At 42.3% G+C, this 14,203-nt stretch overlaps 1 protein-coding gene across 4 annotated transcripts in view; it reads right to left on the bottom strand.

The window, feature by feature from the left end:
- The window catches only part of LOC117271015 (stromal interaction molecule 1-like), a 46,456-nt gene that overhangs the window by 22,903 nt on the left and 9,350 nt on the right, over window positions 1–14,203 (bottom strand). For all 4 annotated transcript variants that reach the window (XM_033649095.2, XM_033649086.2, XM_033649110.2 and 1 more), the window contains exons 3-4: window positions 3,524–3,654; window positions 3,202–3,316 (exon numbers count right to left, since the gene is read on the bottom strand). In XM_033649095.2, the coding sequence (XP_033504986.2) occupies window positions 3,202–3,316; window positions 3,524–3,654 (246 nt within the window). The remainder of the gene's footprint in view (window positions 1–3,201; window positions 3,317–3,523; window positions 3,655–14,203) is intronic.

Genomic DNA, 14,203 nt, shown 5'->3' with positions numbered 1-14,203 from the left:
CCATGTGTCCATACTGTCCCTGCTATAAATAAACATGTTCTTCTTCATGTGTCTGTTTTGACGTCACGTCTGAGACAAACTGAGCCGGAAAATTAAGTGAAGCTGAAAATAGGATTTTATTTTTATACTCAATGAGCCGTTCTGCTCGTTAGTCCCCTCTGTCTGTCTGTCTGTCTGTCTGTCTGTCTGTCTGTCTGTTTGTCTGTCTGTCTTTCTTTCTCTCCTCCCTTTGTTCCCTCTTTCATTAATTTACACTTCAGTCTTTCTTTCCTTCCTTCTTGGCTTCCTTCTTTCTTTTTCTTTCTTTCTTTCTTTTCTTCCTTCTTGACTTATGCCACTTTTGTCTTTCTTCCCTTCCTTCTTCTTCTTAACTTTCTTTGTTTCTCTCTCTCTCTCTCTCTCTCTCTCTTTGTTTCCTAGTTCTTTCATCCTTTCCTACTTTTCTTTTGCATTTCTTTCATCCATTTTTTCCTCACCATCTTTTTTCTTCTTTCTTTCCTATTTCTTCTTTCCTGTTTTTCCTACCTTGCTTCTTTTCTTTCTCTCCTCTTTCTTTCTCCTTTCCCTTTGTAGTTTTTAATTCCTCTTCACTTTCAACTTTCATTTTCCTTTCCTTCCTTCTTGCCTTGTTATACTGTATTTATTCCCTTCCTGCCCTCATTTTTCTTTCTTTCTTTCTTTCTTTACCTTTTACTTCTTCTCTTTCTTTACTACTTTGCTTCCTTTGTTTCTTTCCTACCTTCCTCTTTCTTTCTTCTTCCGCTTGTCCTTTGTAGTTTTTTAATTTCCCTTTTCATTTTCAACTTTCCTTTTCCTTTCATTTCTTTCCTTCCTTCTTGCCTCATGTCACATTGTATTTATTCCATTTTTTCTTCTTCTTCCCTTATTTTTCTGTCTTCCTTCCTTTCTCTCTTTCTTTCATCTTTTCTTTGATCTTTCATCCCTTTTAACACTTTCATCTTATCTTTTCCCTTTCATTATTTCCTTTCCTCTTTCTTTCCTTCTTTCTTGACTTATGTCACTGTTTACCTTCTTTCCTTCCTCCCTTCCTTCTTTCTTTCTTTCTTACTTTCCTAACTGCCTTCTTTGCTTTCTTCTTTCCTGTATATCCTACCTATCTTCCTTTCTTTCCTTCCTTCTTGACCTATGTCACTTTTTATTTCTGCCCTTTCTCCTTCTTTCCTTTCTTTTGTTCTTTCTTTCTTTCATTCCTATTTCTTTTTCCCTTTCTGTCCTTCCTTCCTTCCTTCTCTTTCTTTCCTTGTGTTTCCTCTTTTTCACCAATCCTTCCTTCCTTCTTCCTTTTGTTCTTTCTCATCCCTTCTTGAATTATCCTTCCTTCCTTCTGTCCTCCTTCCCTTCTTTTCCATCTCTTGTTCCTTCTTCCCTTCTGTCCTTTTTTGTATTCCTTTCTTTCCCCTTCTTTCTTTTCTGTCCACTTTTTCTGGCCTTCCTGTCTTCCTGTCTCCTTCCTCCCCTCCGCTCTTCATCCCTTTCTCTTCTGCTCTCCTCCTCCCTTCCTTCTTTTAAAGAACTTTCCAGAGCAGATAAATCTTATATCTTCTGACATCTTTAAAACAACATGAACCTTAAAGTTCGGATTTCTAAAATGAGGTTTGGTTCTGTGAGTCGAGGTGATGATGTCATTGTTTTGTTTACAGAGTAAGAGTTGTTTTGTTTACAGAGTAAACAAAACAACGCTGAGCAGAGATGATGCATCGCTGTTTGTGTTTACTGAGAGGAAACCTCACATCTCTTTGACTCGTGAGTTCCTCTGATGATGTTTGTTGCTGTTTTTTCCTTCAGCTCAAACAGACGTCTGACTGTTTGTGTGAAAATGGAGGAACTTAAACACGCTGCTGGTTCTGTTGATGCTAACATGCTAACATGCTAATGCCAACATACAGACTGTTTATGAACCAATAAGACGACAGAAAACAGAATTAGTTCCTTTAGAATTAACGGTTGTATGACTCCGCCCACCAGTCCACCCTGTGGTTGTATGACTCCGCCCACCAGTCCACCCTGTGGTTGTATGACTCCGCCCACCAGTCCACCCTGTGGTTGTATGACTCCGCCCACCAGTCCACCCTGTGGTTGTATGACTCCGCCCACCAGTCCACCCTGTGGTTGTATGACTCCGCCCACCAGTCCAGTGTCTCTGACAGTCTCCATCCATGTCAGTGAAAACATGGATGCTTCACACACAGTAGATCTATACAATCAGCACAGTTTCAAGATTAGAGTCACCAATTCAGTATCTGACCAAATGTCTCCCCTTCTGTTCCTGAGATATGACGTTAAAACACGATGATGTCACAGTCAAGCTGACCTTTGACCTTTTGACCTTCATTATTTTATCCTGTTAGACATTTGTGTCAAGTTTGGTCACAATTAGTGGATGAATTCTTCAGTTATGGCCAAAAACATGTGTTTTGAGGTCACACTGACCTTTGACCATCGGTCATCACATTCTAATCAGTTCAATCTTGAGTCTAAGTGGATGTTTGTGCCAAACTTCAGAAAATTCCCTCACGTCCTTCTTCAGATATCAGGTTCACAAGAATGAGACAGATGCCAGGCCACAGTGACCTTGACCTTTTATCTTTGACCACCAAAATCTAATCAGGTCATTCTTAAATCCAGGTGAATCTGTGCCAAATTTGTAGAAATTCCATTGTGGCGTTCTTGAGATATATTGCATTCTCAAGAATGAGACAAATGCAAGTTCACAGTGACCCTGATCTTTGACCACCTAAATCCAATCAGGTCATCCTCAAGTCCAAGTGGACGTTGGTGCCAAATTTGACAAAGATTCCATCAAGGCTTTCTTGAAATATTACGATCACCAGAATGAGATGGACACAAGGTGATACTGACCTTGACCTTTGACCACCAAAATCTAATCATTTCATCACTGAGGACGTTTGTGGCAAATTTGAAGAAATTCCCTCCAGCCGTTCTTGAGATATTGCGTTCACGAGAATGAGACAAATGCAAGTCTACAGTGACCTTGACCTTTGATATTTAACTACCAAAATCTATCAGTTCATTCTTTGGTCCAAGTGGACGTTTGTGCCAAATTTGAAAAAAATCCCTGATGGCCGTTTTGAGATATCACATTCAGAAGAATGAAGTAAAGAATGACAGTTATCAGTTTGCAGATATCTCTGGATAATGTCTCGTCGGTGCAGCTCTCACCTTCAGAGCTCTTCCAGGTGCTCCACATGTCCTCCACACTGATGTGCAGGTCGGCTCGGTGGAAGCTGCTCTGCGCAGCTTTGGGGTCCTGATATTTCAGATCCTCCCTGAGAAACTGAGGGGGGAGGGACGGTAGAGGGACAGAGGGGGAGGGACAGAGGGGGAGGGACGGGGGGTGAGACATCAACAAGAGGATTTTCCATCAATTAGTCTTCACTAAGGACAGTCAGGGTCTCTGTGAGCTCTGCAGGCGCGCAGGAGAAAAGGACGTTTTCAGTGCAGAAAGAAGGACAGTATTCTTTTTCTGGTGTTTCTGTCTCACCTCGTCCGTCTCCATGGTGTCCACCGTGCCGTCTGCATCGTCGTCCATCTGTTTGTGGATGCTGCAGATCGCCTCAAAACTCAGGAGCGAGTTTTCATCCTGACAGAGCTGCTCGTCTATTGCACACAGATCTATAACACAGGAATACATATATTATTATTGTCATTATTATTATTATTATTATTATTGTCATTATTACCAGTAGTACTGTTATTTTTCTAAACATAATGATTATAATACATCTCCAACAGGCGGAAGGTATCAAAGTATATTAGTGTGCAAGAGGACATTTTGAGAAAATGAAAATGTTTTTTAAAAGCAGAAACCTGCTGATACAGATTTGCTCAGATTTAATTTAGTATTTGTAGGTAATAAATACTCTGTAAATATCATTTCTGTGGTCTCAAAAATAATCTCCTCTCAGAGGAATTTTCATCGAGCATGCAAACACACTGCAGTGTTGTGTTCCTGCCCGTCCAGCAGGTAAAGACTCTGAGTCTGTGTCAGTTTGACAAACGTCTCCGTTCCCTGGAGCCAAAAACAGCAACAGGACAAGTAAACATCCATCTTTTCTGGCTGCCATCTTTGTTTGGGTCAGAGAACGGAGACGCATCACAGCTCTGCTTCACTGAACTCCTGAGAACAGCGGAGGAAGAATTACTGATGACTGCTGAAGTAAAAATAGAAATATCGCACCATGAAAATACTCTGAATTTATTATTTTACTCAAAGTACAAAAGAGACACAGTAGAACTTTCTAAAGACATGCTGGGAAAGTAAAGCAGAGGAAAAATATGCAGCAGAGTGCAGTAAAGAAACCCAGAAGAGGACGGTCAGGAAAATCAGTGAGCGCAGAAACTGCAGTAGAGTAAAGAAAAGTAAAGAAACAATAGAGTAAAGAAAGAAACCTGACAGCAGTAAAGAAACAAAGTGGACCGTAAAGAAAGCAGCGAGTGCAGTAGAGGACAGTGAAACCAGCAGCAGTGTACAGCAACAGCCTCAGTTCCTGTTAGCCTCAGTTAGCAGCTAGCATCCACCGTCATCCATCACATCACACTTCACATCACATCTTCTACTGCTGCCACATCTTCTACTGCTGCCACATCTTCTACTGCTGCCGCCGTTGCCATGACAACAGAGGCAGTTTTAAACAGATCAGAGTGAGAACTTCATTCATGACTACATTTGGTCATTTCAGCCTCCAGAACGTCTCTGAGAGTCTCTGCATGATCGCTCAGCTGAGAGTGTGTGTGTGTGTGTGTGTGTGTGTACATTTTTAAAGGTTGTTTCTGATGATTTGTGAGTCAAACTTTAAATCCAGTACCTGTACTGTAACTCTCTATTATCAGGTAGCTCTAGTAAGTCCTTAAAAACTCTCCAGCTAATTCAGAATGCAGCAGCACGTGTACTAACAGGAACTAAGAAACAAGATCATATTTCTCCTGTTTTAGCTTCTCTGCACTGGCTCCCTGTAAAATCCAGAACTGAATTTAAAATCCTACTGTTAACTTATAATGCTCTAAATGGTCAAGCTCCGTCATATCTTAGAGAGCTCATAGTGCCATATTATCCCACCAGAACACTGCGCTCTGAGAACGCAGGGTTACTCGTGGTCCCTAAAGTCTCCAAAAGTAGATCAGGAGCCAGAGCCTTCAGCTATCAGGCTCCTCTCCTGTGGAATCATCTTCCTGTTACGGTCCGGGAGGCAGACACCGTCTCCACATTTAAGACTAGACTTAAGACTTTCCTCTTTGATAAAGCTTATAGTTAGGGCTGGCTCAGGCTTGCCCTGTACCAGCCCCTAGTTAGGCTGACTTAGGCCTAGTCTGCCGGAGGACCCCCTATAATACACCGGGCACCTTCTCTCCTTCTCTCTCTCTCTCTCTCTCTCTCCTTCTCTCCTTCTCTCTCTGTCTCTTTCTCTCTCTCTCTCTCGTATTCTATTACTGCATCTTGCTAACTCGGCTTCTTCTCCGGAGCCTTTGTGCTCCACTGTATCTCAGATTAACTCATATCACAGCGGTGCCTGGACAGCGTGACGTGTGTGGTTGTGCTGCTGCCGTGGTCCTGCCAGATGCCTCCTGCTGCTGCTGCCATCATTAGTCATTAGTCATACTTCTACTGTTATATGATTATTGTCACATATGTATACTATCAGATATTAATATATACTTTCAACATATTGTACCACAACAGCCAGAATTATAATTATAATATTATTAGGCCCAGTGTGTAAAATGTGTTGAAAACAGTGACATCAGTGGTCAAATTCTAGATTGCAGGGCTCACTCGCTCACCCCTCCCGTCGGGTAAATGACGGTGGCCTCGTAGGGACAAAAAGCCTTGCGCACGAGTTTTTCAGGAGTAGGTCTATCTAGCGACGAGGTGAATGTTTATTTAGAAATCTAAACCATGTTACGATATTGTAATGAATCCCTCACGAGCAGGAGACCAGAGGAGCGTTCGGGAAAAAGGCCCGTTTATTTGAGCACTCCAGAAACTCCGGTAACACTCTAGGGGGTAAAAGACTCGTCCCAAACTCTGACTCTTCTGGCGTAACAGACACACTCCATACACACATTCTCGTTTACAATACCAAGCGGGACCCCCCTCCCCTCTCTGCTCCACCAACCTGCAGCCGGCACACTGACTGACAGCGTAGCCGGTAAACAGAGCTCAGCTGTTTATTTAGCCTAGCAATATCTCCGGACTATAGCAGCTGCAATGGACGACTTTGAACGCGATTTTGAAGAGTTTCTTGTAGCGGACACAGATCCAGAGCCATACCTGTTTGAGCCAGAGCACACAGATGAGGAACTCCATGTGTTTGATGCTGAGCGGGCGAGAAGAGAGGCTGAATGCACAGAATGGGATTTGGTGCTACTGCTACCATCGTTGGGGAGATATATCACCAGGAGGAAAAGCGCAGCAGAGAGTGCATCACAAGGAGTGAAGTTGCGTCTTCTTTTCCTCGCAGATGACGGTTCGGGTTCATTCTCTCCTGTTGCGTGGTAAGTGTGGTCCATTCGCAAACTTTATAACTAAAAAAACTTTTCACTACTCTCTATCAACGAACTACTAACACTCTGCTGTTTCCTCCTCCTTCTTCCTTCCTTCTGCTGTCTTCTTCATTGGTTCATTTATACACGCGAAACGCGTTCTCTGGCTGGCTGGATTGTCTGCTTGGGCTGCCGTACATACATGACGGCGCAAGATGGCGACCTCTCTAAAGCAAGGCCCTTGATATATATAAAAGCATAATTACAAGGCTTCGAAAACCAAACGAATTTTATTTTATAGCAATTATACACTTGTATAAACATATTAATGGGTAGAATATTCAGATTCAGATTCAGATTTGACAATAAACCATGCCAAATATTACACACTGGCCCTTTAAAAACGACAAGAAATGAGATAAATCCTGAATAAAAGCAGAACTAATACAATAAAGCCCAGATCCTCCACAAGACACGGGGCCTGAAAACACCCAGCAGGGAGCACTTTGGAAACTGTTGACCTAGTAGCAGAAATCAGTAGCTAAAGTTAGCTAACGTTAGCTAGTAACGTGCTTTAAGTGTAATCATCAAAAGCTCAAAGTAAATTCTACGCACAGGTGACCAGTGTAGAGATGCTGAAGTATGTGTAACGTGGACTCCTAGATAGATTAGGTGAGTCCTCTGGCTGCAGCATTTTGAACTAGTTGAAGTTCGGAGAGGTTTCACTGAGACAGCGATACATCCAGTTACAGTCGGATGGAATGAAGCGTGGACGTTTCAAGATTCTTAGCGGATAAAAAAGATCCAGATAATACAAAGCTGCAGAGAGCACGACCGAACTGAGCTGTGTGGTAATTTGGGTTTTAGACCAATGAGGCGTCAAACCTCGTAGTTTTGAATGCAGTGTTTTTAAGGTGTTGTCAGTTCTTTATCTTAAGTAAACTTCAAGTACCTGCAGTGACCTTTGACCTGCTCAAGTTTGTTTTCTGATGGAGCCACAGCCGATTCCAGATGTCAAACAATTCTGACTGCAGTTTAAATATCAGATGTTCAGTGTGTGTGTGTGTGTGTGTGCGTTGCCTCTTTGGGTAAATATTAGGACAGATTAGAGATCAGACAGATACAGTCAGCCTGAGTGGAGCTAACTGGCCTGTTTGGTTTCAAACAGACGTCTTCATATTGGGAGAGTTGATTGGGAGGTAGAGAGAGAGGGAGGAGGCACAGACACTGGGTCAGGTGAGACAGACAGGTGCATGCAGGTGTTCAGGAGGTTAGTTACAGTAGTTTGGACCAATGATTTATCAGCATCTATTCGAGGAGGACAATAATGTAGTTCAGTAACTTCGTAATGTGAACACACAAACTTGATACACATATTTTTAGATTAAGTGTGACTTGAACAAAGGATGCCATTACATCCAATATCCATCATGGAATAACTAGAGTTACTGCATCGTGGTTGTATGACTCCGCCCACCAATCCACCCTGTGGTTGTATGACTCCGCCCACCAGTCCACCCTGTGGTTGTATGACTCCGCCCACCAATCCACCCTGTGGTTGTATGACTCCGCCCACCAGTCCACCCTGTGGTTGTATGACTCCGCCCACCAGTCCACCCTGTGGTTGTATGACTCCGCCCACCAGTCCACCCTGTGGTTGTATGACTCCGCCCACCAGTCCAGTGTCTCTGACAGTCTCCATCCATGTCAGTGAAAACATGGATGCTTCACACACAGTAGATCTATACAATCAGCACAGTTTCAAGATTAGAGTCACCAATTCAGTATCTGACCAAATGTCTCCCCTTCTGTTCCTGAGATATGACGTTAAAACATGATGATGTCACAGTCAAGCTGACCTTTGACCTTTTGTATATAAAATGTCATCACTTCATAATTTTCACCTTTGACCACTAAAATCTAATCAGTTCATCTGTGAGTCTAAATCTGGATGTTGAAACAATTCTCTCAAGGTGCTCTTGAGGTATCACATTCATGAGAATAAGATGGACAAGGTCACAGTGACTTTGACCTTTGACTTAGGACCACCAAAATCTAATTACTTCATCCTTGAGTCTAAATAGACGTTTGTGCCAAATCTGAAGAAATTCCCTCCAGGTGTTCTTGAGATATTGCATTCACAAGAAGTAGATAGATGCAAAGTAATGATGACCTTAACTCTGAATGTGATTAATTCATCCTTGAGTCTGGGGGAACGTTTGTGCCATGAGAATGAGACAGATCAGTGCCCTACGACCTTCACCTCTGATCTATGACCCCCAAAATCAAATCAGTTCATTCTTAAGTCCAGTGCCAAATCTGAGGAAATTCCCTTAAGGCTTAGGATATGGTGTTCACCAGTATGGGGCGGCTATCACCAGTTCAGAGGCATGAAGAGGCTGCAGAAGCTGCCCCAGAGTCTTTATGTTTTGAAGTTTTCTTCAGTGTCACACTGATCCAGCGACAGATGTCTGTACGTCCATGAGTACACTGTAAACAGGAAGTGCTCACACATCATTCGGCACAAACGAATACAGGCAAAATAAATAACGGGGAGTCAAGTTGTAGCCCACAGGTACAGTACAGGCCAAAAGTTTGGACACACCTTCTCATTCAATGTGTTTTCTTTATTTTCATGACTATTTACATTGTAGATTCTCACTGAAGGCATCAAAACTATGAATGAACACATGTGGAGTTATGTACTTAACAAAAAAGGTGAAATAACTGAAAACATGTTTTATATTCTAGTTTCTTCAAAATAGCCACCCTTTGCTCTGATTACTGCTTTGCACACTCTTGGCATTCTCTCCATGAGCTTCAAGAGGTAGTCACCTGAAATGGTTTCCACTTCACAGGTGTGCCTTATCAGGGTTAATTAGTGGAATTTCTTGCTTTATCAATGGGGTTGGGACCATCAGTTGTGTTGTGCAGAAGTCAGGTTAATACACAGCCGACAGCCCTATTGGACAACTGTTAAAATTCATATTATGGCAAGAACCAATCAGCTAACTAAAGAAGAACGAGTGGCCATCATTACTTTAAGAAATGAAGGTCAGTCAGTCCGGAAAATTGCAAAAACTTTAAATGTGTCCCCAAGTGGAGTCGCAAAAACCACCAAGCGCTACAACGAAACTGGCACACATGAGGACCGACCCAGGAAAGGAAGACCAAGAGTCACCTCTGCTTCTGAGGATAAGTTCATCCGAGTCACCAGCCTCAGAAATCGCAAGTTAACAGCAGCTCAGATCAGAGATCAGATGAATGCCACACAGAGTTCTAGCAGCAGACCCATCTCTAGAACAACTGTTAAGAGGAGACTGCGCGAATCAGGCCTTCATGGTCAAATAGCTGCTAGGAAACCACTGCTAAGGAGAGGCAACAAGCAGAAGAGATTTGTTTGGGCCAAGAAACACAAGGAATGGACATTAGACCAGTGGAAATCTGTGCTTTGGTCTGATGAGTCCAAATTTGAGATCTTTGGTTCCAACCGCCGTGTCTTTGTGAGACGCAGAAAAGGTGAACGGATGGATTCCACATGCCTGGTTCCCACTGTGAAGCATGGAGGAGGAGGTGTGATGGTGTGGGGGTGTTTTGCTGGTGACACTGTTGGGGATTTATTCAAAATTGAAGGCACACTGAACCAGCATGGCTACCACAGCATCCTGCAGCGACATGCCATCCCATCCGGTTTGCGTTTAGTTGGACGATCATTTATTTTTCAACAGGACAATGACCCCAAACACACCTCCAGGCTGTGTAAGGGCTATTTGACCAAGAAGGAGAGTGATGGAGTGCTGCGGCAGATGACCTGGCCTCCACAGTCACCGGACCTGAACCCAATCCAGATGGTTTGGGGTGAGCTGGACCGCAGAGTGAAGGCAAAGGGGCCAACAAGTGCTAAACACCTCTGGGAACTCCTTCAAGACTGTTGGAAAACCATTTCAGGTGACTACCTCTTGAAGCTCATGGAGAGAATGCCAAGAGTGTGCAAAGCAGTAATCAGAGCAAAGGGTGGCTATTTTGAAGAAACTAGAATATAAAACATGTTTTCAGTTATTTCACCTTTTTTTGTTAAGTACATAACTCCACATGTGTTCATTCATAGTTTTGATGCCTTCAGTGAGAATCTACAATGTAAATAGTCATGACAATAAAGAAAACGCATTGAATGAGAAGGTGTGTCCAAACTTTTGGCCTGTACTGTAGGTGCTGAACTTCGATACTTATACGTAAACTTTGGTATTTTTCAACCTGGACTCTATGTTCCTGTGCTTTCGTGACACCGCAGCAGCAGCAGAACAGGCTGCAGTGTAAACACTCCGAGCGCCCCGTCAGTGTTCGTCCATTAACAGTGTTTGTTTTTGTGTTTCTGTGTTCTCAGACTGTTTTACAAAGTCTGCGACAACACTGTGGAAAAGATCCCTTCAGAGGAATGGAACACTTTTCTCGGGCTGCCCCCTGATAGTTAGCCAAACGTTAATCAACCAGACAGGTCATTAGTCTGCAAGATTTCATTGGTCACCTAGTCGCAGAAAAAAACGAATAAGTAAATAAAAAACAACAAACTGTATCAGGAGCTGCGCCTTATCAAAATAAATCCAAACCTATATGACTGGACCATGTGGGAGTTTACTTTGAAAGGACAGACACAGGAAGTGTCCACGCTCAGCAGTCAGACAGGAGTCAGGTTAATCTCCAGGGCTGGTACCTGCGGTTATTCCACAGGCTAGTTAATAACATGTCGGGCAGGAAATCCAAAGCGTGGGATCATTTTGAGAAGGTGAAGGACGAACCCAAGGTGATATGTAAACTCATCTTCATTGGTCGACTACAAACATGACGTATCATCTGAAACATGGAAGTAGCTACATGCCCATTAGCCCACAGCGTCATTAACAGGCGGCTCGCTCAGTGTGTGACGTGCACTTGGAGATAAAATATAGGCCTATATTAATGAAGGTTCATTAGTACGGTTTGTATTTCTCTGTAATGTAGCACAGTGTTAACAATGTTACTGATACTATTCTTTCTCACACCTTCAACTCAAACCACCAAAATATATCATTTAATCATTACATTCATATCAGAAACATGCAGGAGACTAGTCCACTGATGGACCCTGATGAGGACTGTTGGTCCACTGATGGACCCTGATGAGGACTGTCGGTCCACTGATGGACCCTGATGAGGACTGTTGGTCCACTGATGGACCCTGATGAGGACTGTCGGTCTACTAGGAAAATCATCAGTCGGGGGGGCAGCCCTACATTTTTCCTCACCTGTTGCTTGTTCCGATCTTTTGTGAACAAAACTCGCTAAAGAAGTTTCATTCTGAAATCTCAGACTTTTCCACATTGATGAAATTAGCTAAATATTCAGCCAAGACATTGGAAATATTTTAGAAAAGAGTAAGATAACTCTCTGTACTCCAACACAACTATTACTGCTACTCTCTACAACTCTCACTCCACCATTGTCCTCCTGCAACAAATCACCTCTCCTGAGGTTTCAGAACGAGACAAATTCAACGTATGGAACAATGAAAAGTATGGAACAATGTTTCACATCTCTGTAGGGATCATTTCCATAATATTGTCAGAAAATCATAATAACAACCTGAGCCTTTTAATGACCTGGATCGACGGGGCGCACCTTGACCGAGTGGTTACATCGTAGCCTGTTTCGCCGCTGCAGCTCTCTCAATAGATACAGAGTCAGATTTATTATCAAGTAGGTTTTCACTTACAAGGCAAACATAATATGGGCCCGTGTAACATTAGGTAACAGATAACTTCAAGTTGTGATAAATTGGTTAAAATTTTTTGCTGTGAAACTGCTTTGAGTGTAAAACTGCTAACAAGCTGAAAAATATAACAAAAGATTTGTATCTTTATTTTTCCTAAACCTAACCCTTCGTAACTTTCTAAACCTAACATACATACATAACTTTACTTTCCTAAACCAAACCTAAGTAACCTGATTTCCCTAAACCTAATCTACATAACTTTACTTTCCTGAACCTAACTTACGGAACTACATTTTTTTTTGTCTGAGGGGGGGTGATTTACACCATGTATATCGTGTAGTGCTGTCAGTGGGTGAAATCTGATGCAGAACTACAAATTAAATGCTATAACAGAGGTATCTCCACAGCTGTTAACCCTTTGATCTCAGATATAAAACCAGCTTAAGTTTCCCTCTCATCTGCTGAGACGGCCAACAGAACACCACAGAAGAAGAGTGAGAGGTACAGCGAGTGACAGGTGAGGAGGCAGCGTCTGTTAAAGGTCTGAGGATTAACATCAGCAGCTGTGAGGATAAAAATACTGAGATAATAGAATTAAAACAGGAGGAAGGTCGAAGTCAAAGTCACACACTGCACATCAGCTCAGCCTGAACACACGCCAACACTCCACTTCCCATCATGCACCTTTAAAGAGTTTCTTCTTCTGACAGAGAAACTTCAAAGTGAATATTCTCCTAAACTAGAATTACCAACTATGGTTTGTACTCCTCCACGAACCAGCCAAGTTGCAGTAACAGTTTAAATCCATATCTGTCAGACTCATGTGGAGCCATGACGACAACGCTTAAAATGTTGCTGCAAAGAAACTACAAATTCTAAAACATGGATGCTTCACACACAGAAGATCTACACAATCAGTTTCAAGATTAGAGTCACCAATTCAGTATCTGACCAAATGTCTCCCCTTCTGTTCCTGAGATATGACGTTAAAACATAATGATGTCACAGTCAAGCTGACCTTTGACCTTTTGGATATTATCACTTCATTATTTTATCCTGTTGGACATTTGTGTGAAGTTTTGTCATATTTAGTGTGTGAATTTCTGACTTATGGCTAAAAACATGTTTTGTGAGATCATACTGTTTGACCTTTGACATTCAACCACAAAATTTACTGTACTCCTCAGTCCATGAGGGCGTTTGTGCCAAATTTAAAGAAATTCCCTTAAGGTGTTTGTGAGATATCGTGGTTACAAGAATGAGACAGATAAAAGGTCACATTGACCTTGACCTTTGACCATCCAAATCCAGTCGGTTTATTGATGAGTCCAAGTGGACGTTTGTGCCAAATCTGAAGAAATTCACTCAAGGTGTGTGAGATATCGCATTCACAGAAATGAGAAGGACAAGGTCACAGTGACCTTGACCTTTATCTTCTGAAATCCTATCACTTCATCTATGAGTCAAAGTGGACATTTGTGCCAAATCTGAAGCAATTCCTTTGAGGCATTTTGTGCGATATTGGGCTCACAAGGATGGGACGTACGTATGTACAGATAGAGGAACAACTTGAAAACATAGTGCCTCCAGCCATGGCTATCATCATCTCAAAGGCATAAAAAGACTGATTACCAAATTCTAATTCATTCATCTTTGAGTCTAGGTGAACGTTTATGCCAAAATTGAAGAAATTCCCTCAGGGCCTTCTAGAGATGTTGCATTCATGAGAATGAGACAGACACAAGGTTACAGTGACCTTTGACTTATGACCACCAAATTCTTGTAAGTTCTTCAGTTTATTCTTGAGTCCAAGTGGACGTTTGTGCCAAATTTGAGAAAATTCCCTCAAGGCTTTTTAGAGTCATTGCGCTGACGAGAATGAGATGGATGCAAGGTTACATTGAGCTTTGTCTTTGACCCCTAAATTCTAAT

This window comes from Epinephelus lanceolatus, chromosome 11, assembly GCF_041903045.1.
Source record: "Epinephelus lanceolatus isolate andai-2023 chromosome 11, ASM4190304v1, whole genome shotgun sequence".
Taxonomy (NCBI): domain Eukaryota; kingdom Metazoa; phylum Chordata; class Actinopteri; order Perciformes; family Serranidae; genus Epinephelus; species Epinephelus lanceolatus.
This window is presented reverse-complemented; position numbering and strand designations above follow the sequence as displayed.